This window comes from Xyrauchen texanus, chromosome 3 (assembly GCF_025860055.1).
Source record: "Xyrauchen texanus isolate HMW12.3.18 chromosome 3, RBS_HiC_50CHRs, whole genome shotgun sequence".
In the NCBI taxonomy this organism is placed as follows: domain Eukaryota; kingdom Metazoa; phylum Chordata; class Actinopteri; order Cypriniformes; family Catostomidae; genus Xyrauchen; species Xyrauchen texanus.
The window spans coordinates 20,815,772-20,840,456 of record NC_068278.1 but is presented as its reverse complement, the minus strand read 5'-3'; the positions used below and the strand labels follow the sequence as shown (position 1 = coordinate 20,840,456).

General features: G+C 39.9%; 1 protein-coding gene across 5 annotated transcripts in view; it reads right to left on the bottom strand.

The window, feature by feature from the left end:
- Positions 1-24,685, bottom strand: part of mctp1a (multiple C2 domains, transmembrane 1a) — a 229,609-nt gene that overhangs the window by 32,541 nt on the left and 172,383 nt on the right. For all 5 annotated transcript variants that reach the window (XM_052106496.1, XM_052106499.1, XM_052106498.1 and 2 more), the window contains 2 exons: positions 16,633-16,689; positions 1,308-1,409 (listed from right to left, as the gene is read on the bottom strand). In XM_052106496.1, the coding sequence (XP_051962456.1) occupies positions 1,308-1,409; positions 16,633-16,689 (159 nt within the window). The remainder of the gene's footprint in view (positions 1-1,307; positions 1,410-16,632; positions 16,690-24,685) is intronic.

Below are 24,685 nucleotides of genomic sequence, written 5' to 3'. Positions count from 1 at the left end.
AAATAACACTGTAAACATTTCATCTGAGAGCCGGGGAGAACACTAGCCAGACTATTTTGGGTCCGACCTCTGCTTCCCACTGCTCCCTGACAAAAACAACAGCATTACGCCCTAATGGAGCTGCTGGAGAGCCAGGTTCACCTTCGCCATTACTCCCCAGGCCTCCACACCCAGCGGGCAAGGCACTCCATCAGCCTCAAGGTCAACCTGATAGTTGCCCAGTTCTCCAGTCTCTCCGATGATGCCCCTCACCCCTGGAGCGACCCCCCTCCTCACCTCAGAACGCTTCTGCTCCCCCTGCTCTCCTTGCCCTGTCCTCTCTGGGTCCCTGGATGCCACCTGATGATGAATGGAGCACAATTAGCTCGATCCGCCAATGCAGTGGACTCATGTTGCCCTCTCCATCTCCCAAAATGAGGCCGTCAAACTGGGGAAACGATCATCAAGCAGGGCAACAAAAGACAAACCAATCTACACCAGATACTATAGCATTTAACCTTCTGTCTCTTAAATTCTGCGTCCTATCACGCTAGAATACAATTCAAAATGACATATAGTTCTCTGTTACTCATGGGTGTGCAGAGATGACATCAATAGTGAGTGTATGTAGAGGTTTTCAATTTCAAAGTTTCCTTGAGGGATGCGCTTCTCAAATAGATATAAATGGCAACGGCATTCCTTCACCTTGAAGACAAACATCAAAAATACACCCTCATAATTCATTCATAACCCCTCAGCTTGTTTTCTGTCTTTATAGCACAGGTAGTGAGCCGAGCAGCAAATTTGTTTGTTGTGAGCAGAGCTGCAATTTAGTTTCTCTGAGGTGATGTTGTAGAGTGTCGGTCAGCCATATTCATCACAACTGGCTGTCAATGTGCCTGTTTTTTAAAAGAAGGATTAGTGAGAGTACAAACAGTCATGTCCCAATACACCCTGAAATTAAAGCATACTATTAACTCATTAAGCAAACATAAAAAAACATGTGGAGAGGACCCAAACCCAAAAGACATTCTACTTTCCACCTTGCAAGCAACAGAGTCAAGGAATTATCATATATAGGTGACTTAGCATTAGCACCCACTGAAAAAAAAGAAGCAATTTTTTGACCTCTAGGTGTCCAGCTATTCCAGAGGTCCACCTATGCATAACTCTGCATAACTGCCAGGCTAGTTCTTCTACAATAAAAGAAGGAAGAGTGACGACTAAGAACAAAGTGAGAGGTGAAAGGGAGCAACACACAACCCAGCTTGGCGTGACAGACGATGAGCCATAAAAGTGAGACACGGGGACATACGGACCAAACTTACCACTATCACACGAATCCATTCAAAGTGCCAGGAAGCCAAAATATCCGCAAGGATATGACTTTCTGACAGCCGGCCATCCTGGGAGGGGACTGAGCCTGGCACCTTGAGGACCAGAATAAATTGAGATATTTTTAAAGAAGGGCTACAAAAGGAAAAGAGTTAGACAAAAACATTGAGTACATTTACATGCACCTTAAAAGTTTCTAAAACAATCTAAAACAATAATTCATCTTTGAAATCACTTTAATCTGACTGAAACCGTACCGGTCAGACATTTGCAGTCAGACTAACAGACCTAGATAATGTGACTTTATCTCGGCTTCATCCAGCATGTATACATGTTTTTCAGACCGCAATTGGCCTTGCCTTTGTTTACATGCTCCAAAGACAGAGGTGACGTGAATCACATCTTACTGGCACTTTATCAGCTGACTTTCCTTCAAATATTTCCTTCAAATTGACTGCGCAAAAATCCGCTGTATCTTTATTATAACGCTACTAAAGATTAGATGGCTACTAAATGGTCTTTAGGGCACCTGAGAGAAAAAAAACACCTCATGTAAAGGAGGGGGGGGGGGATCTAACAATGAGGTGTATTTTGCACAACAAGACAAAGCCCTGGGTGTGTGAGAAGGATTTTCTAATCTATTTTTATTAGCCAAACATGATTAAAATGCAGTTCCTAGGAGCATCACTACTAAAAACAAAAAAGTGGGAAAAGCCAAGGAAAAAATTCAAAAGCATCTTTTACAGCGTGAAGCTTTTCATCTTTTAGAGGTGCTGAGAAGAACAGAGCTCAGAGAAGCACAAACATCCTCCCTTTCTCTGTATCCTCCTTAGCACTGAAAAAAGACACATAACCTCAGGATAAGCACAGCATATCATAAGCTCAATAGCCCCAGAACAAGTTTTTCAGTCACAGTTTTACAAAGTATTAAAATAAATCCCTAGCACACACTTTAGTCCAATTACATAGTAGCATGCAGCTATCGCCCAGATCAACCCCCTCCCTCTGCTCTGCTGGGTTTAGCCCTCCATGTGTTATCTACTGATAAGACTTGCTTGTAATGCTAGGTTTTAGCTGACATAATTGTGCATGAATCGGGATCTGATTTTCAACATTTTACGGTGCAGAAAGGTTAGCTTCTGTTTCTCCCTGCTAATGTGGCCTTGTGATGTGTGTTGGAGAAAATGAGTGAGCAAAGTAATGTAGGTCCAGAGAGAGAAAGAGAGAGAGAGAGAGAGAGAGATATTTAGTTGTGAAATAATTATTAGGACTGTCAGGGTCATGGAAATAAGAGTCTGTTGCAATGTCTCCCCAGGGCTCCCTTACTGTGATACTGAAGCTGTGATTTTCCAGCATGCATCTGTCAGGGCATTGATAAACATGCTGCTTCTATCAGATGCCATCAGCATCTTACAGCAGCATTATAGATGGCTAATTTTATAATTGCCACTGAAAGCTGAACTGTAAAGATTTCAACTTTAGATTAAACTATACAAGTGTCACGTGTTGTATGGATGAGGCGAGAGAGAGGGATCAAGGTGTGGCAATCCTTTAATTGACAATGACAATAAGGCGAGGATACACAGAAGATGATGACTTAAGCTACAAAACAAGACAGTCATTTGTGTTAATATAAACAGTGTAACAACTAACAAGCCATGGAAGGCGGAGCCGTGAGAGGCTCGAAGGGCGAAGCCATGGAAGGCAGTGCTATGACAGGCTCGAAGAGCGAAGCCATAGAAGGTGGAGACTTGGGAGTCTCTAGGGGCAAGGCCGAGGAAGGCTCGGAACTAAGAGCCGTGGAGGGCTCGGGACAAAGGGCCCTGGATGACTGGGAAATGACTCCCGTGATCAAGAGCACAGGTAGAGACTGGGTAATGACCTCCATGGTTGTGAACATGGGCAGAGACTGGGGAATGACCTCCATGGTCGTGAGTACAGGCAGAGACTGGGTAACGACCTCCGTGGTCGTGAACATGGGCAGAGACTGGGGAACGACCTCCATGGCCTTGAGTACTGGCAGAGACTGGGGAATGACCTCTGTGGTCGTGAACATGGGCAGAGACTGGGGAAAACCTCCATGGTCTTGAACATGGGCAGAGACTGGGGAAAACCTCTATGGTCTTGAACATGGGCAGAGACTGGGGAATGACCTCCATGGTCGTGAGTACAGGCAGAGAATGGGGAACGACCTCCATGGTCGTGAACACGGGCAGAGACTGGGTAACGACCTCCGTGGTAGTGAACATGGGCAGAGACTGGGAAGAAAGTGTCCATTTCCTTCTCCTCTTTTTCCAGGCAGCTGAGACCTTTGTTACGGTCAAGGTCAAGGCTACAGGCATCGGCTCTGGGATGGTCGAGGCTACAGGCATCGGCGCTGACTCGTTAACCGTGGCAGGCATGGGCACTGGTTCGTTAACTGTGGCATGCATGGGCATTGGCTTGTTAACCATGGCATGCATGGGCACTGTTGTGGCCTGGGGTTCCTGCCATAAATACCAGCATACGGGGGAAGTGTCACCTCTATGGTCGCTACTGCTGACTGCAGCAGGGAATCAACCACTGGAGCTTGGAGATGGTGAGCCCCCCCAACCCCAAAGAAAATTGGTTTAGGGGGAATGAATGGAGAGGTGTTACCTTGGAAATGGAAAATAGCGAGGGGTGATGGATGAAAAGCGTGGCTCAGAAGTATTCCAAGAGGGGAAGACTCTCCACTTCAGGAAAAGCAGTGGAACGGTGAAAGTTCAAGCCCATTGCATAGATGGCACTGAGGTAGGGGTCCGAGATAGTGGTGGATGATACGAGTTGACAGAACTTGACAGTGTATTACAGGAGAGGAAGGTCTTGTTTGAATAATTCCAAGAAAGAAAGGGCCAGTCAGCTCCATGTCTTAGGTGACTGTGCTAGGTGACTGTGAAGGAATAAAGGAGAAACCAGCTAAGTCTGTTTGTTGGTCAGTTCTTCTGTCACGTGCTGTATGGATTAGGCGAGAGAGCGGGATCAAGGTGCAGCAATCATTTAATTGACAATGACAAGAAGGTGAGGATACACAGAAGATGATTTTTTAAGTAACAGTGCATTCTGGGGGACAGTCCGGAGGAAACAGAAGACAGAGGAATAAGATAAGAACTTCAAAATAAGATTCCTCAGAAACATGGTGACTGTGACAACAAAAAGCGGCATTCACAACATGTTTGAATTCTGTAATTTGTCATATTCCCAAATGAAAAAGGACATGTAACAAGAAAAATTATTAGGGCAGGACTTGCATAAATTCAGAGGGAATTGATAGCATCCATGAAAACTGGGTGTTACATACCAAAATGGAGCTGGTGGTGTTTGGATGGCAGGGGCTAAAAAGATGATTTTGTTATTCAGCTATTCATTAAGTATGTTACTTAGGTATGCAGTTGAGTAGTATGAATACATTCCCAGACATAATTCATCCAGGAACAGGAGCATTGTCCTGTGTCCCGAACGTATGATGTAGTAACAACAACCGCAAACATGATTAACTTGAGTTTTCTTAAATTAGTACAGTTTAACCACAAGCAGCAACAATCTTGGTATATATTGCATTTACAGTTGAAAAGAGGTGCCCAACTCGTGGTTCTCCGCCATTTTTATAATTTTTTATTCAGTGTTCTGAATCTGACATCTCCCTCAGCTCCCACGGCTTTATAGGATAGTAAAATGTCCAGTGGATGCACACTTCAGAATCTTGATGGATGCAGTATGTCAACAAAGTATGTTTTGTCTTCTGTTTTACAGGTGAAACTCGAAAAATTAGAATATCGTGCAAAAGTTCATTAATTTCAGTAATTCAACTTAAAAGGTGAAACTAATATATTATATAGACTCATTACAAGCAAAGTAAGATATTTCAAGCCTTTATTTGATATAATTTTGATGATTATGGCTTATGGCTTATGAAAACCCCAAATTCAGAATCTCAGAAAATTAGAATATTGTGAAAAGGTTCAGTACTGTAGGCTCAAATTGTCACACTCTAATCAGCTAAACACCTGCAAAGGGTTCCTGAGCCTTTAAATGGTCTCTCAGTCTGGTTCAGTTGAATTCACAATCATGGGGAAGACTGCTGACCTGACAGTTGTGCAGAAAACATTCATTGACACCCTCCACAAGGAGGGAAAGCCTCAAAAGGTAATTGCAAAAGAAGTTGGATGTTCTCAAAGTGCTGTATCAAAGCACATTAATAGAAAGTTAAGTGGAAGGGAAAAGTGTGGAAGAAAAAGGTGCTCAAGCAGCAGGGATGACCGTAGCCTGGAGAGGATTGTCAGGAAAAGGCCATTCAAATGTGTGGGGGAGCTTCACAAGGAGTGGACTGAGGCTGGAGTTACTGCATCAAGAGCCACCACACACAGATGGGTCCTGGACATGGGCTTCAACTGTCAAACGTCTTACCTGGGCTAAAGAAAAAAAGAACTGGTCTGTTGCTCAGTGGTCCAAAGTCCTCTTTTCTGATGAGAGCAAATTTTGCATCTCATTTGGAAACCAAAGTCCCAGAGTCTGGAGGAAGAATGGAGAGGCACACAATCCAAGATGCTTGAAGTCCACTGTGAAGTTTCCACAGTCTGTGTTGGTTTGGGGAGCCATGTCATCGGCTGGTGTTGTCCACTGTGCTTTATTAAGTCCAGAGTCAACGCAGCTGTCTACCGGGACATTTTAGAGCACTTCATGCTTCCTTCAGCAGACAAGCTTTATGGAGATGCTGACTTCATTTTCCAGCAGGACTTGGCACCTGCCCACACTGCCAAAAGTACCAAAACCTGGTTCAATGACCATGGTATTACTGTGCTTGATTGGCCAGCAAACTCGCCTGACCTGAACCCCATAGAGAATCTATGGGGCAATGCCAAGAGAAAGATGAGAGACATGAGACCAAACAATGCAGAAGAGCTGAAGGCCGCTATTGAAGCATCTTGGTCTTCCATAACACCTCAGCAGTGCCACAGGCTGATAGCATCCATGCCACGCCGCATTGAGGCAATAATTAATGCAAAAGGGGCCCAAACCAAGTACTGAGTACATATGCATGATTATACTTTTCAGAGGGCCGACATTTCTGTATTTAAAATCCTTTTTTTTATTATTGATTTCATGTAATATTCTAATTTTCTGAGATTCTGAATTTGGGGTTTTCATAAGCTGTAAGCCATAATCATCAAAATTATATCAAATAAAGGCTTGAAATATCTTACTTTGCTTGTAATGAGTCTATATAATATATTAGTTTCACCTTTTAAGTTGAATTACTGAAATTAATGAACTTTTGCACGATATTCTAATTTTTCGAGTTTCACCTGTATAATTTTTTTTACATTTCCCAGATTTGGAACATGGAAGTAAACTATTGTAGAGTAAACTTCTACAGTGGTGAATAGACCACAGCAAATATTGTTTTTGCTTACCCATTTTTTTCCAACAGCAAAAGAAAAAAAAAAGTCAATTAAAATATCTTATCATAATTAATAACATACTTTTCTAGGCATTCAAAGCGCTTTACATAATATAGGGTGAATTTCCTTAACCACCACCAGTATGCAGACATGATGATGCAACAGCAGCCATAGTGTGCCAGAACGCCCACCACGCACTAGCTATTAGTGGAGAGTAGAGTGATGTAGCCAATTCAGGGATGGAGATTATTAGGGGACCATGATAGTTTAGTGCCAATGGGGGAATTTGGCCAGGACACCAGGGTTATACCCCTACTCTTTATGAGAAGTGCCCTGGGATTTTTAATGACCACAGAAAGTCAGGACCTTGGTTTAACGTCTCATTCAAAAGACAGTGCTTTTTTAAAGTATAGTGTCCCCGTCGCTATACTGGGGGAATTAGGACCCACACAAACTGCAGGGTTAGAACCCCCTGCTGCCCTCAAAAATACCTCTTATAATGCTTTATTAACAGTTCCCAAACATAGCCTTCCTCAGTATAAAGATTACAGTAAACGTTTCCCAAAGTCTAAGTGGGAGTTTGAATTGAAAGAACTAGTCCCCACATAGGTTGCATATTCTTTGCAATGGGCATTAAATCTCATAAACTCTTATCCTTTACAATATTAATCTGCATGAAAAGCACTTGCAGACAAAAACATCTCATTCTGCATTTTGGTGATATTTAAGACTTGCAGTGCTTCTGTGTTAATTAAAATGCTCCTTACTTAGGCTGAAAAATAATTGATTTCTGTTACAAGTTCCATCTAGGCTTGTTTTGTACAACAAAAGGTATTAAGAGCTCATTTCCCCATCACTTTATCACTGACACTGAATCACTGCTATGTGTGTTTGTGGTGTGTGTGTCAGTATAATGAATCCGGGCGGACAGATCAACACATCACAAAGGTTCCACCCTTCCAACCAGTGTTTATGCTGGCTTCTGCTGCATTAACAGAAAATGCATTAATCGCAATTAAGAAAACGTGTTAAACTTTTTAAATTAATCACATGCATTAACACATTAATTTTGACAGCTCGGATAGGGACAGCTTTCAGGTTGCTAGCTGAAAACAGGTCGACAGTTGAATTAAACTGTTCCACCACCATTGCAGTAGCTAAACTGCAAGAGAAAACTGACTGTAGACAATGTTAGAAGTTTACGGTAAGGCAGACATGGTCAATTTACGCCCCGAGTGCTGGATGCAGCCCTCCGCATGGTTTAATCTGACCCACGACTCATTTATCCTAAAAGCAATTTTTTTCATTCTGTATTTCAGTTATCTTGAATTGAGACCTAACGTGCCTCCACAGGCATTTAACAAGCTCAGGGTTGCCAGATAAGACATGCAAACCCCCCAATTAGAGATTTATATTTGCGAAAATTGCAAATATTCCACCTAATGTTATACTTATTTTGTGCTCTTTCTAGTTCTCGCTTTACCCTTTGAACAAACAGTGCTCTCTAGTAGGATATTTTGCTTAAGGAAACTGTAATACGGGCACTCTGTGTCCATTCTTGAGGCTGCTTGTGCTGTTTGGTGCTACTAAGTTTGCAAGCAAACATACTCGGTGATAAACTTTAATATAATATAAACATAGATCTCGGCATCATTAACATGTGAAGGGGTAATCACTGGCTCAAGAGCAAAAGCAAGAGAGAGACAAATATGTATTTTATATTTGTGCAATTTCTAAATGTTGAAGTCCTTTGCACCTGTATGTTAATCTAACTCTTGCAGTAATCATTTAACATAGTCATGTAGACTGTTTTATTCAGTTGTGTGCTAAATGGAAAGCCAAACCATTGGCAGACACATAATTGGCAGACACGCATAATGACCCTTTTAGCATGTAAACGGGTAATGGTTTGAGAATAAAACTGGCCTTTGTGACAAACATCATTTTGTCACATAATTTATAATTATGCACTACTTAAAGCCTGATGTGGCCGCTTTACCAAAATAGTTGCTCACCCCTGTGCTAAGGCATACTAATGCCCTAAGTTTACACTGCAGTGCCCCTTGTGTTATGAATTGTGTTATAAAGCATTTCAGATGAAATTGAACTTGTGTTACTAGGTCTATAATCAATATAGAAGTACTCTTGCATTGCTTGCCAAAAGCATTATGCCAGATATGTAGGGTGTCCGAATCCTCAGTACACATACAGGTGAAACTCGAAAAATTAGAATATCGTGCAAAAGTTCATTAATTTCAGTCATTCAACTTAAAAGGTGAAACTAATATATTATATAGACTCATTACAAGCAAAGTAAGATATTTCAAGCCTTTATTTGATATAATTTTGATGATTATGGCTTACAGCTTATGAAAACCCCAAATTCAGAATCTCAGAAAATTAGAATATTACATGAAATCAATAAAAAAAAAGGATTTTAAATACAGAAATGTCGGCCCTCTGAAAAGTATAATCATGCATATGTACTCAGTACTTGGTTTGGGCCCCTTTTGCATTAATTACTGCCTCAATGCGGCGTGGCATGGATGCTATCAGCCTGTGGCACTGCTGAGGTGTTATGGAAGACCAAGATGCTTCAATAGCGGCCTTCAGCTCTTCTGCATTGTTTGGGCTCATGTCTCTCATCTTTCTCTTGGCAATGCCCCATAGATTCTCTATGGGGTTCAGTTCAGGCGAGTTTGCTGGCCAATCAAGCACAGTAATACCATGGTCATTGAACCAGGTTTTGGTACTTTTGGCAGTGTGGGCAGGTGCCAAGTCCTGCTGGAAAATGAAGTCAGCATCTCCATAAAGATTGTCTGCTGAAGGAAGCATGAAGTGCTCTAAAATGTCCCGGTAGATGGCTGCGTTGACTCTGGACTTAATAAAGCACAGTGGACCCACACCAGCCGATGACATGTCTCCCCAAACCAACACAGACTGTGGAAACTTCACACTGGACTTCAAGCATCTTGGATTGTGTGCCTCTCCATTCTTCCTCCAGACTCTGGGACCTTGGTTTCCAAATGAGATGCAAAATTTGCTCTCATCAGAAAAGAGGACTTTGGACCACTGAGCAACAGACCAGTTCTTTTTTTCTTTAGCCCAGGTAAGACGTTTGACATTTGAAGCCCATGTCCAGGACCCGTCTGTGTGTGGTGGCTCTTGATGCAGTAACTCCAGCCTCAGTCCACTCCTTGTGAAGCTCCCCACACATTTGAATGGCCTTTTCCTGACAATCCTCTCCAGGCTACGGTCATCCCTGCTGCTTGTGCACCTTTTTCTTCCACACTTTTCCCTTCCACTTAACTTTCTATTAATGTGCTTTGATACAGCACTTTGAGAACATCCAACTTCTTTTGCAATTACCTTTTGAGGCTTTCCCTCCTTGTGGAGGGTGTCAATGATGGTTTTCTGCACAACTGTCAGGTCAGCAGTCTTCCCCATGATTGTGAATTCAACTGAACCAGACTGAGAGACCATTTAAAGGCTCAGGAACCCTTTGCAGGTGTTTAGCTGATTAGAGTGTGACAATTTGAGCCTACAGTACTGAACCTTTTCACAATATTCTAATTTTCTGAGATTCTGAATTTGGGGTTTTCATAAGCCGTAAGCCATAATCATCAAAATTATATCAAATAAAGGCTTGAAATATCTTACTTTGCTTGTAATGAGTCTATATAATATATTAGTTTCACCTTTTAAGTTGAATTACTGAAATTAATGAACTTTTGCACGATATTCTAATTTTTCAAGTTTCACCTGTATAATGAGATCCAATTTAATGGCACAGACATTTGAAGGTAACCTTTTAACCCTCTTGAACAGTGAGGTTACCGCTAATGTTAGCTAGAGTATGTTTCTGGCCATTTTGCCTTATTAAACCACAAAAGACATATTGAAATCCACAAGCCTTTGACAACAAAAATATTCACATTTTTTTCTCTGTCCCTGTTTTTCTTCACATCCATATTAAATGCTTGTTTATTTATAAGATGTACAACATACAGTTACATGCCATCTTCTATATCCAGTCGAGCAGGCAGCGCAAAAAGGCACACTTTCTAACAGCTGATGGGCATGTAAGGAGGCGTGCGTAAGTTCTGGTAAGCCTGTGAGCATGACATGATTGCAGTGTGTATCTTATCTGCGGCAGCTCCTCCTCTGGCTCTGTGTGTATATGTGTGCATGTGTAGGACCATTACTCCAGTGCCCAGCCATGCGTACACTCTTAATCTCAGTACTCATTCACCCTCTTGCTTTCTCTCCCTGGAGACACAGGCGCTATCATCCAGTCTGGTTCTCAGACGGAGCCCTAGAACTGACTCTCTGGACACATGTCCACATAACACCAGGCCTGATGATGACGATATCATTAAAGGCCCCATCAAATAGTAAGTACAATGTAAAATGTATTAGAATAATGTATAGAGAATGTATAGGATACACAATAAAGAATAAGTAAACCCCAAAAATGAAAATCATTTACTCACTGTCATATCGTTTCAAACCTGTATGATCTATATTCTTCCGTGGAACAAAATTATTTACAGCAGAAATTTCTAAGTTGCTCTTTTCCATACAATGAAAGTGAATGGTGATGACGGTAAGATATTCAGGGAATAATTACTTACATTTCCTCATACTAAGCTATAGTATGTCTTTAGAAGACTTGAAATACTGTGCACAAGCCATTTGGACTACATTTATGCTTTCAGTGTGTTTTTTTCTTTTTTTTTTTTTCTTTTGGACCTTGGCAGGTCTTAGCCATTCACTTTCATTGTACTAAAGAGAGCAGTTCGGACATTTGATAAACTTCAAAGAAATTCATACGGGTTTGAAACAACATAAGGGTGAGTAAATGATGACTCTACAACAGGTTAAAAACTGTACCATTTTTAATTTCAAAATATTATAAGAGCATGAAAGACAACCTGCTTAATGACAGTTGTGGATTAGACCTAAAAAAAAATAAAAATAAATAGTGAACAGAAATGAATATATAAAACCCTCAATCAAAATTTCTTTGGGAACTGGATGCACGCACTGAGCGTTAGGTATGTTATGGTAGGTTACACAATACAATTCCAAGCTAGCGTATTTCAGAGAGGTTTAACAATGTGAGGCACATTCATTATCACCTGCATAATTACCTGCCATTCTGTCTGAATGTTTACATGTGTTTGGCGGAGCAGGTGTTAAAATATTTTGGCTGCTATTGCCAGAGTGGTTGATGAATTTGGTGGAGACGGTGAGCTCTCTGGAGACAGAGCAATTCAGCACTGTAAACACACACATAAGCAGACACTGGCAACAGAAAAGGAGAAGTGTGTGGTAAGTAAAGGACTTCCACTTTTGATGCTTGTGTTCAAAGCATTGATTGTTTTGAAAAGGATGTATCTCCATCCAAAGCTCCTATAACCTTAAATTCATTGTCAAAATCAGTGTTGAGGAAGCTACTTTGAAAGCGCATCTTGCCAGGCCACATGAGCATAATATAAAGCCTTTAAACAACAGATAAGCTACTTTTATATAAAAAAAAAATGGATTAGCTACACTATAAGTTACAACTAACTACACTGAAGATATTAAGGGCAAAATATGTTAAATTATGTTAATTATCAAATAATTAAACAAATGATCAGCCACAACATTAAAATGACTGTCAGGTTAGTGGTTAACATTGATTACATCGTTGCAATGGCACCTATCAAGGGGTGGTATGTTAGGCAGCAAGTGAACAGTCAGTTCTTGAATTCCATGTGTTGAAACAGAAAAAATGGGCAAGCCTTAGGATCTGAGCGACTTTAACAAGGGCCAAATTGTGATGGCTAGACGACTGGGTCAGAGCATCTCCAAAACAGCAGGTCTAGTGAACCGGTATACCGGCGGCAGGTTCATGGTGGCCAAGGTTATTGATGCACGTGGGGAGTGAAGGCTTGCCTGTCTGGTCTGAGTGCTCATGCTGACCCCTGTCCATCGCTGAAAGCGCTTACAATGGGCATGTGAGCATCAGAGCTGGACCATGGAGCGATGGAAAAAGGTGGCCTGTCTGATGAAACACTTTTTCTTCTAGATCAAGTGGAAGGCCGGGTGCGTGTGCGTCGTTTATCTGGGGAAGAGATGGCAGCAGGATGCACAATGGGAAGGAGGAAGGCCTGCAGAAGCAGTGTGATGCTCTGGGCAATGTTCTGCTGGGAAACCTTTGGTCCTGGCATTCATGTGGATGTTACTTTGACACGTACCACCTACCTAAAGATTGTTGCAGATAACATACACTCCTTCATGGCAATGGTATTCCCTGATGGCATTGGCCTCTTTCAGCAGGATAATGTGCCCTGTCACACAGCAAAAATTGCCCAGGAATGGTTTGAGGAACATGATGAAGAGTTCAAGATGTTGACTTGGCCTTCAAATTCCCCAGATCTCAATCTGATTGAGCAACTACATGGAGGCCCCTCCTCACAGAATTTACAGGATTTAAAGGATCTGCTGCTAACGTCTTGGTGCCAAACACCACAGGACACCTTCAGAGATCTTGTGGAGTTCATGGCTCGACAGGTCTGAGCTGTTTTGGCAGCATATTTCAAGCACTAGGAAGTGTAATCGAGATTGAAATCATGATAGTGCCTAGTAGTTGCAATGGCAAGATGTACAATGAAAAAGGAATTATATTTTGGTCTGTTCTCTGGATCACTTTGGAAGACATTGATTAAAACACTGGAGTATCCTGGATTACTTTTATGCTGACTTTAACTTATTTTTGGAGCTTTAATGGCCTGATCACAGACAGAGCAGAGATATTTTTCTAAATGTTATGTTAAAAGGTCGGTCAATGTAAACCACGTCTCTAAAGAGTCCCAGTCAGAGACAAAGCACTTCACTGCATATCTCAAAACACTCACGTTAATAAATGTGTGCTGCGCAAACATTTAAAAGGTGTTGCCTTTGAATGAAAGCCTGTCCTGTCCCTCTGTCAGCAGCGCAGGGTGAACTTGTGTCACAGTACTATCAACTCTCTCAACTGACTGATGGCGCTTGAGAGTTTGAAGCACTGGTCACGTGCATGGCAACACCTCGCTTGTCAAAGGGTAAAAGCCATGCCTTCTCATGAATAATATCGAGATCACCCGTGACGTAGATTTGCTGAAATTCAACGAAAAGCCTTAACCACATACGTCAAGGCCTGTGATGTTGACTTTGTTTTTTTCAAACCCGGAAGACAAAAATAGCCCAAAAATCCCTAAATTAAACCTTTTCCTCTTGAAATAAAAAATAACAAATGTTGACATTCTCTGCACTTGTGTGCAAGACATACTGTATATACCTGTTAACATCTAAAAAAAAAAAATGTGTAGTGTTTCTTTTCAGCAGAAGAAAGTCATACATATCTTAGATGGCATGTGGGTGAGTATACGATGAGAGAATTTTCATTTTTGGGTGAAAAATCCCTTTAAAGTGGTAAGAGTGAGAGATTCCTGTAACGGATTCCATTTCACCTTTTCAAGTGCACATCAAAAAAACTGTATTGGACAAATTTAACAGTGACTTCAACTAACCATGATTTCACTTGTTGATCTTTCTCGCTCTTTCCCTTTCCCCTTCCCCTTTTTCTTGTTTTGGAACCAATTGCCTAATTGTGCAAAACAACTGAGCCGTTTCCATCAATTAGCCCTGACTTAAGACTATCATTATGAGTAATTGACTTATATCTGCATAGACTGCATAGACAAAGATACTTTGACTATCGCACAACAGTTTGAGAAGTAAGAACACATGTCTTGGCTCGAACTATGCCTGGGTCCTCAACCCAATGCAAAACAGTTGCTTGCCATGTAATATTCCATTTAGCCCCTAAAGCAAAGATTATCCAGCTAATAGCTGCCTAGTGAATACTAAGGAAGAGCTGAAGACTAGACCTAGGCTAAACATCTGGAACATATTGCACTTACTTGTAACATATGATTCAGGTTCAATTAAAACGAGGCCTTGGCACATTTATCTATTTCTCCTTCTCTTTTTTTTTTCCTTTCCCTCATCCAGTAAAAGTGGGCCTACCCTGATGTGACCTCTGTATTTTGCTGTATCAACAAACAGAGGAGGAAATGAGAGTGTGAGGTCACAATCATTCTGACTTGGAGAGGTAAAAAGGAGAGAGAGCTGGGGAGGGACCAACACAAATTCAAACTATAATTTTTTCACCATGTCCCCATTTAAACTGAACCAGTTAAAATATTAAGAAAAATGAAAAGAAAGGACAGGTGAGGAATTTAAGAGAAGAAAAATATGAAAAAAGCAGCTCAAATAGCCCTTTTTAACTCTCCAAACATTGGCTGTGAAGAGGTTCAAACATCACTGAGAGCTGCATTCACAATCCTCCTTGACAACATCAATGCTGAAAATGTGTTCATTCTTCTAGCTATGACCTTCCAAATGCATGCACCGTGAGTGGGAAAACATATCTTTATGTTCTTACAAAGTACACTATAGAGGAATACACTTAATCATTTTAAATCTTAATAACTTTACTTTGCATTGTTGACATTTTGTTGACCCATTTTCCAGACAGATAAGATAAATACTGGCATTTCAGAGGGCAGAATGAATCTGCTATTCACAAATATTAACATGCTGCAGGGGCATTTGGCCTGCGGTCATCTGAATGCTATTAATTGCACTTTAAAGGCCTTGAGAAAAATCAGAAGTTCAACACATAGACCCTGAAGCAGAATTTATTTATGCCTGCATGGTTCTCCTTTATTCTGGGTAAAAAACAAAAGTTACAAAGCTACTCTGTGGGTGCTGGTGGCATTGACAAACTATCTGTGGACCTTGACTCCATGAAATGTGTCCCAAAGCATTAAAAATGCAAGAAAAAATAAACTTTTGGCATTTGGTAGAGGTCAAATCTAAGTATTACTACACATGCATTACATTTCACTTTAGTGAAGGGCATTTGTGAGCAGTAAATACAGATCTGTGTAGGAATTAGGGGTGTAAAAAAATATTGTATCGCATTGTATCATATTGTATCGTACATTATGATGCTCACTATACAATACCACATTGGACACGGAGTATGACACAGATCAGACGTTCATACGTAACAAAAACAATCTTGTTCAAAAATCGGACAACATAAGAAACATGCGATTACATGATACTTCTTATTATTTGGAAGTCATAATGTAAACTGGTATGAACAAAACACTTGCGTACATGTTAAAGCTGGTAATAACTGCGGTAAAGTTTACATGCAAAGTGAAACGTGGGAAGAGGCCAAAAAAATTACGTGTGCTGACCGGATTTTACTCAAGATGCTAAATAATATTGGATTATTACACTATATCCTAAAATCAGAGTTCAGGTTCCTCTATTTTTTTTTTTTTTTTTTCAACACTAAATAACATTGAAAGAAATGTTTTTCTTGCTATAGTCACATCAGCTTGATCACTGGGGGCTAGTAGACATTAAGTAATGATTTTCTATAAAGCTGCTTTGAAAATATGTTTATTGTGAAAAGTGATATACAAATATAAATTACTTGCGTGTAGACAAACACATTTTCTCAAGAAAAACATTAAAATTGTGAGATCATATTAGTTTTTCTCATTACAATCAAACAGAATAAATGCAGTTTTGTGGTTAATTTACTTTATTATAGAGCTCTACTTCTTGTTGCCAATGTCAGATGCTGTTGTGCCATTTATGATTTAAAAGACATTAATGTTGAATCCTTGAATAAGTTTTAGTGAAAAATGTTTTGCGGTTTATTTAATTTTTGTATCATATTTTATTGTATTGTATCTTGAGGCTTTATATCATATCGTATTGTGAAATTTGTGTGTCGTTACATTCCTAGTAGGAATGCTTGTCTTTGAGTGCTACTGATAATTACCTTGTCATCTCTGTCAAACTCTTCCTCTTCATCCTCCAGCAAATCCTCCACAGCTTGCTGATGTGCATTGTGAAGAGCAGAACAAAAGGAGGAAATACAAAACAAAGGAAAATAAATTTCACATGTACACTTAGTAACATCTCCACATCATCATGTGAAAACAAATGATAGCACATGGTCATTTGATAGAAAGTAAACCCTCAGAGTCTCTAAAGTCATCAGTTATGTCTTCTTGTCCACGAGGTTAAAACCTCAATACAGCCTCTGGCAAAGGGAGGCTGATGACATAGAACGTAAACTATGTGCTTCAGTGGACCAAATCCAGGCCAACAATGGTTCCTTCAAAACCCTACAAGTTTTCATACTTGACTCGAGCACACAAAGAGCTGTATTCACCTCGAGAAATGCTGCTGGCCCCCTCAATTCTCCCAGAAGAACATGAACATAGAGCAACAAATATGATGAAAAGTGTGATGAAGTGAATACTGAGGGGAAGCTAAAGGGAAAACTAATCGTTTTTACAGTGTAAAAGGAGTTGTTGAACTACAGGTGCATTCCTATGAACTAAAAGCTAATGAATAATAAAACAAGTCATGCTTCACGTTGTGAATCTTACTGTTTGTTTGTAATTCACCAGAGGCTAGTAATAGAACGTCCTGAACTAATGTTATTTAGGCATAACTAAATATGTATCTCCTTATCTTTAAAGCAATTCAAATTAATCTATGAGGTCACTTACACACTACAGTTCATCCTGCACCAGAAAATGCTGTGAATCCATTGATTTCAATGTGGATGGTTCGGCACAAGGATATATATAGCAAAAATGTACATTTACATTTAGTCATTTATGCTTTAATCCAAAGCGACTTAAAAATGAGGAACATAGCAAGCAATTTGTCATACAAAAGTCAACAATGTCTGCAGTATTGCACTGCCAAGTTCTCAAAATGAAAGGGTTTACAAAAGTGAGGCTTTGTCATGCAACCTGAAGTTAGACTTTTACTGCAAGGAACCCTGACATCTGTTGACCAATGAGAATTTCAGATAGGTGGGTCAATGTTGTGCAGAAATCCTATAGAGCGCAACAGTGCCCGCACACTTATTCAGCTGCCTGGGTTGCTAAATTATTTTTCTCATTCATTTGCCCCATACATTTTTCATAAAATACTTCATAAAAGAACTGTAAGACATGAACCAAACCAACCAGCTCCAAGGTGAATCACAACATTACAAACTTTGTTTGTATTACATAATTCACAATGCATCATGGAAGTGAGTGGCCGCTCCGAAGCACATTTTGCAGGCTTGGTTGTCTGCGGTTTTGTAATTGGTGAAGCTTTCTTTGTTGGACCATGGGTAATGTAATTGTTTGACATTAATTCCTCTATAAAACACGATTTTTAAACAACAGTCTATGGGAAAAAATTACTGGATTTTTACTTACAGTCTATACCATTCCATGCGGGATTGACAAGAGGAACCATAATGATATTACAATAATGGTATGGTATAAGGAAGGATACAAAAAAACATGTCACCGGCTTCATCATATTATCAGTCATTAATTCTTTGGAAATACATCCAGTGCAGTCACTGTGAAAAAGTGTTGTTTTTGGAATGTAAATTATGCCATGCGTTGTTTACTTTCAACAAACAGAAAACCCGTATTGTGGGAGCTGGTAATTTGGCAGCAGTAATTATTCAGATCTCAATGGCTCATTAATCAGAACTGTAGACACCAAAAAACATCAGGCGATACGTTGGCACACAAATAAAGAGTTTATCTCGGTCAACCGAAAACATACAATTTGGCCTCTGTGGCTTGCAGGAGTCCATGCGGAGTGTGTATCACATGTCTGTTTTTGTTGCCAGAGGTTTGAGAAGACATAGATCATTATTTCTCTTCTTGTGGTTCCTCTTGTCAATCCCGCATCAAAGCTTCAAGGTCATGTGCGTGCTATTTACATACGACAACTCTGGCATGTGAAAACGCCAAAAAGCTATCAGGGGAGGAATACATCTTCTTTTTGATGATTTTTTTGGCTCTTTGCATTTCATCTTTTTTTTTGTGACATCCAAAAATTGTTACTTAGCAAACAATGGCTTTTGTTCCTTTGTCTTGTCTAAAAGAGAGTGTATGGCTGCTATAAGCCTCTTATGTAAATGCAGCCTGAGGCAGAAACAAAAGCAGTATTCAGGATAGATACACACAGTGTTGTGAGGAGACTAGGGATGGTTTTGTGGTAGTCTAAGAGCACATGAATCTCCAAGAGGCGCAATGTTGCATCAACTTTAGGTTAGCCAGAGGTCACATGCTAAGATTAACTTTTTTTCCAATATAACTTTGTGCAAACCTATGGTAGCATGAACTCAGAGAAGTCAATATGTCTCACTTAAAGACAGAAATCTAGAATAAAATATCATCAGTGAGATCTTGAGACCGTTGTTTGGCCTTTCGGTTAGCTTTGGCATCATCTCCAAATCAACATTGTGACATCCATTCTGGTGAGTTAATGCACTTTTTCTTGCCTTCTGCTATCAGTGGAGGAAGAACCTTGCAATCTGTGCTTTTAATTCTAACCTTCCCTGTGACAGGTGTGCTGGGAATAGATGCCCAAGCTAGACAACCCATCCAACGTGAAGATATGCACTTTCATTTTTTCCCTCCCTCTCAGCTCTCTCGCTTTCTCTTCCTCCAGCTCTTCTTTGAAATTTGAGACATCTCTAGCGTCTCCAGCTGCTCCGGGGCTGGCCCTGCTTTGTATGCCGCATGTGGACGAAAGGCCCGGGAGAGCCCAGGCCTGAAAGGCTGATAAGGGCTCTCACTGGAGCACACCAAGCCCAAACAGCCTCTTCACAGGCTGTCAGAGCCCTGCTGGTCAGAGGGAGGGCTTGAGCCTTTGCCAGCATTGGCTGACTGTGGTCTGACCTCTGCAGGGGCTCAAGTCAAAGAGTATGGCTACTAGTAAAATGACGGGGTAAACTCAGTTCTGTTTTGGTGTAATAATAGATTAAATTAAAAACGGTCACGACTCGAATGTGTGGACAACAGTCAAAATAACAATAAAACTGAAGTGGAAACTTTAAGTGCTTTTTCAGACTCACACTGAGTCCTAACCAGACGTTATGCAATAAAATTCTAGTGACAATCAGTTTGAATGTCTAAACTGAACGTGATAATGCTGCATGACATGGCAAAATCACAGCCAATCAGAACATATACAAAGTTTAGTGTACAGTTATGAAGAGCAGGATTTTGGACAAATACAATTTTACAATTATCAGATTTCTGACATGATGCCGCAAAAACAGAAAAGAAGCAATGTGTTGACGCTCAGCACAGCTGCTAAGGACAAAATCTCCAAAAATGGAAAAGGTAGTTATTAGTGCTTGTTGCTTTACTATGTCTGATTAAAACACAGTGTTAGGGCTTAAAAAGACCCACCAAGTTTTGAGAAAGTTGTATCCCTGTTGAAATATCTACCGAAATCAAACTGGCTAATGGCAACCACTTTACATGCTTTATCAAAATCAGCCCTTAAATAGTCCCACCAAGTTTTGTGACAATCTGCCACCAAGTTTTGTGACAAAAAGCCATTGTTAACCTTGTGTAATTGAGTTACTGATTGGCTGATGTCGGCCATTTTTTTTCAAATATGCAATCGTCTTCTTACAGTATACCAACTCAACACTGTTTTCAAAGATAATGCATAAACAATTTTTCGTCAAACATGCATAGTTTGAAACATTAAAAAAAAAGCATCACCAACTGGCCAAGCCCCACAAAAAAAGCAAAGAGTCAAGTCAAAGGACAGTCAAAGAAATTCAACAGAATAATTTCTGTTTTGCAATACTATTAAGTTCTATTATGACAGGTCACTACTCATATAAGAGGACAATAGTCCATATAATAACATTGCTAAAGATTGGATATTTGGGAGAGGTTCAATGGAGAGGCATTGGTGTCTTTGTGCATCTGTATGGAGCAGACAGTACGTCTCTTAGGACAGGGCAAACTGCCTGATGAGAGGACTGTGGGTTTTGATGTCACAGTTTGGGGACGCGCCAGGGTCATGTGTATTCAGAAGGAAGAAGTGTCAGCGGTGTCAGTGGTCCCACCGCTTCAGCTCAACTGTAATCTGCACCAGCCCTGAACCCTCAGGACCCATAAAAACATGCTTGCGTTCTGTTCTGTAAATAAAACCTGTGCTTCCAGAGACAAGAGTGCATCAACAATGGCAGTGACAGCCGTGACAAATATCACACAGTGCTCCAGTGTTGTGTGCAAAATCATGAGTACAAAAGTTCACAAAGATAAAGTTCAGGAGTTGCTAAATCTGCTCCCCGCCTTGCCTCCAACCTTGCCTGCGAGCCGAGATGGCACTGGGGAAATCAGCAGGGCAACAAATGCTGCCAGTTCAAAGTGACATGATCTTTTGATTTTGTCACCTGTCAGGGGCTGGCATGGAGGAGTGGAGACGTGTCTGCCAAGTGCAGGTGAAGCACTGTCTCTGTAAAAGGGGCATGGCGCTGGAAGAGGTGGTAACACTGAGGTGGATTAAAGGCTTATAGCACCTCTCTCCCGGCCCTGTCATCGCACTTCTCTCTTTTTTGTTGTCCCTGTTGAGCCAGCAGCTGAAACAGGAACCTGAGAGTGAGACAAGCTCTACCATGAAGCGCCTCTAGGAGCATGGTTGGCAGACAGACTCTCGTTCCATTTCTCTTTATGTTGTCATTTCATGATTGACACTGGAGGTGGGGTTGATAGGCATTCATTCCTGACTATGGTATTCTTATGCCCATTATATTGTCTGCCATACAAAAATGCAAGTCTAATCTCTTATAAAAGTAATAGTACACTTCTTCTAAACAATCCACATGATTTTAGGCATCATTCATGTCTGTGCCACAAACAGTTTACATGGTGAAGTTTAAAAACCAAACCAATGGTACGAACAATAGAAGGGCCTAATAGTGATCCACCACTAATAACTGTATGCCAAAAAAAAAGTGCAGTGATTTTGGAAAAGCTATGAAAAAAATATTAACCTTTAAAAATGTGTGAAAGGAAAATGAAGAAACAGTGAGCGTACTAGAGGATATGGTGAGAGTAACCCTGACAATTAAGATTCTCTCTCCAACCACTGACAAGGTTGCTGAAAAATAACCTCAATTTCTTAATTGTATCTGAGCTGGTGAAAGAGACGATACAATGTTCCTCCAGCTCTGAAAGTGTATGCTATTATTAACACCATCAAAACATCTGGTAAACTGTTTTCCAGGCTAGTGAATCCGGCAGCCCGGGTCTTCTAAGGCCAGCCATGGGCTTCACTTTCCTCTATTCACACTGTGCTGTCCAACGCTTCAGTGAGCCTGAGTGGTCATACCAAAGCCCACCGAACGCTTCCAGGTCTCCAAATAAACAGAGGTGAGGGCTGGGTGTTGGGGTGGTGAGCACTGACGCCCTGCAGGAGGTGGGCTAGCTACTGACAGCTGCTGTCAGATCGGCTTGGCTATCTGCATTGGTGCTCCCTTTTCTTAAGGTTAAGATGGGTACACTTACACTGTCAACCAGCAGGGGGCTCTTCTTCTGCAAACCGTAAAATCAGTGATGATGCTTTTGTTTAGAGAAGAAATTGTGTGCTGCTTTAAAATTCGTAGATTTCCATCACCTACTGGTGATCGACATGCAGTGGTTCAGAAGTCACATCCCTTTGACTTGCGTGTCACTTCATCTCCATCTAAATTCCTACTTGTGCTTCTATTGTCTGTTCTCACCAACACAAAAAACTATTCCGTGACACCAGATCACCATGCAGCAACCCAACTTGCTAAGCTTCTCCTATTCTGTTGGTTTAAAACAACAGTTTGGGAATGTAGTCTAGTGTTTAGTGCACAGCCATTCCAGATGGTAAAAAGGGTCTTTAACAATAACAGGCCATGACAGCGAGGTCAGGTATCTGGTAGAAGGGTGGCAGGCAGAGAACAACACAAGAATACGAGAGTCAGGGGTCAGCTGACTACAGGTTAAGAGTTGAGCTGGCATGTCACATCTTGAGGTAACAAGTCCCTTAAAGAAAAGTGACAGCTGAAAGTGGGTTTCTGTTTTCCCAGAACATAGCTGTGGATATGGACTGCAATAAAAAGAAGAAAAAAAAAAGACTACGTAAAGCATAATATACAGTCAGTCTGCATGGGGATTGTTTTTATAAGAATGGCCGGCTTCTATTTAGTGATAATGGCAGCTAAATAAGTTCATAAATAAATGGATATGAAAAATGTATTTGAGTTGAATTTATTTTATTATGTGAAAAGAAAGAGACCACGAGTCATATGAGAGATATGAAAGTAGCATGCTATGAAGGAAGTTAATTGTACAGTTTAGGGGTCATAATACAAAAATATTTTACCACAGAATACAACGATTGAACAATCAGAATCAAATATTCCAGGGAGCCATGCAATAAAAAAGGATAATAACTTTCCATCCTTCACCGCCTGAAGACAACTGCTTGATTAAATGACTGCTTGTTTCCTCAACATTGGGTTCATGATTTTTCAGCATTAGTTTAATTTGAGCCGCTTTGTAAACCACAGCTTTCAGGACACTGACCTTTGGCAAACTTTGAAAATATTTCACATGTATTGAATGTAATAAGATACAGTTTTAAGTTATTTTCGTCTCTTTAGAGGTGATTATGACTGGGGTGAAAAGACAGACATAGAGCACAACCAACAACGTTTTAAAAAACATAAAAAAAAAATAAAAGATTACTATTTTTTACGGTCTTTTTATTACATACTATATACAGTATCTGCGCATACATGATATTTGTGCACACACATTTATGTTTTGTCTACTGTTGTTGCATTATATGCCAAAAACACAAAGATGTTATTGTACATAATAGTCAGATGTCATTAGGGAAGACAATACCACTAATTTTCTTTTAAATCCAATACCAAGTATTATTCAAAAACAATTTTATCTACTGTATATCAATCAAAAAAGATTTAAAAGATCTCTTTTAAATGGAAAGTTATTGCATTTTGTTGCAAATGTAATAAAATGGGCAATTATAGTAATTAATAATAGCCATTATTAACATAAAATAAGCTTAAACTGCAAATAATCACAATTATTTTTTGTTTTCTGTTTCTTAAAGGAGCATTCCAGGCTCAATACAAGTTAATCTCAGTAGACAGTATTTGTGGCATAATATTGATTATCACAAAATGTATTTTGACTTGCCCCATTTTTCTTAAAAAATAAAATAAAATCTGGGTTCCAGTGAATGGGGCCAATCCATAAACATTAAAATACTCACTTTTTCAAAATTATAGCCACAAGACATAAACAATATGCATGTTAACTTGAGTTTAGTGTGATAAAAATTTTTCTGTGTAAAGTTATTGCCAATTTTACAACTTGATGTAATGTCAACAAACCTTAAAACCCTAAAACGACTGTAAAAAATTATGATTTAAACAACTTTACAGCTCAAATAATACATACGTTTTAACAGACGTATTAATGTAAGTGCTTTTATTCAATTATAAACTTCACATTTCTGCCTTTAAATTCTCCAAAAATTGGCCCCATTCACTTCCATTATAAGTGCCTCACTGTAACTTCGAATTTTTCTTTTTTTTAAAAAAGGACAAACGAGTCGAAATTATTTTTTGTGGTAATCAACATTATGGCACAAATGCTGTAGATTGATCTTCATTTATAATGAACCTGGAATATTCCTTTATTCCTTATTATTCTTTCCTTTGAATCTTATGATCTATATTCACTTTAATGCTAAATAATCATCAGTATTAATCTAAACACACTGAATAGATGTTTGTATCTGAGGATCATTCTTCTTTAAATACACTGCAAAACTACTAATTTTGTTGGTTTAACCTAATTTGTCAGGTAAATTTTGTCAAATTAAATAACGTTTTTGAATGGAATAAAATCAGTTAATTTAGATTGTACCACATGAAGCATGTTTTTATGTTCTCTCACAAAACATTTCATACAGTGTAAAAAAATGTCGGT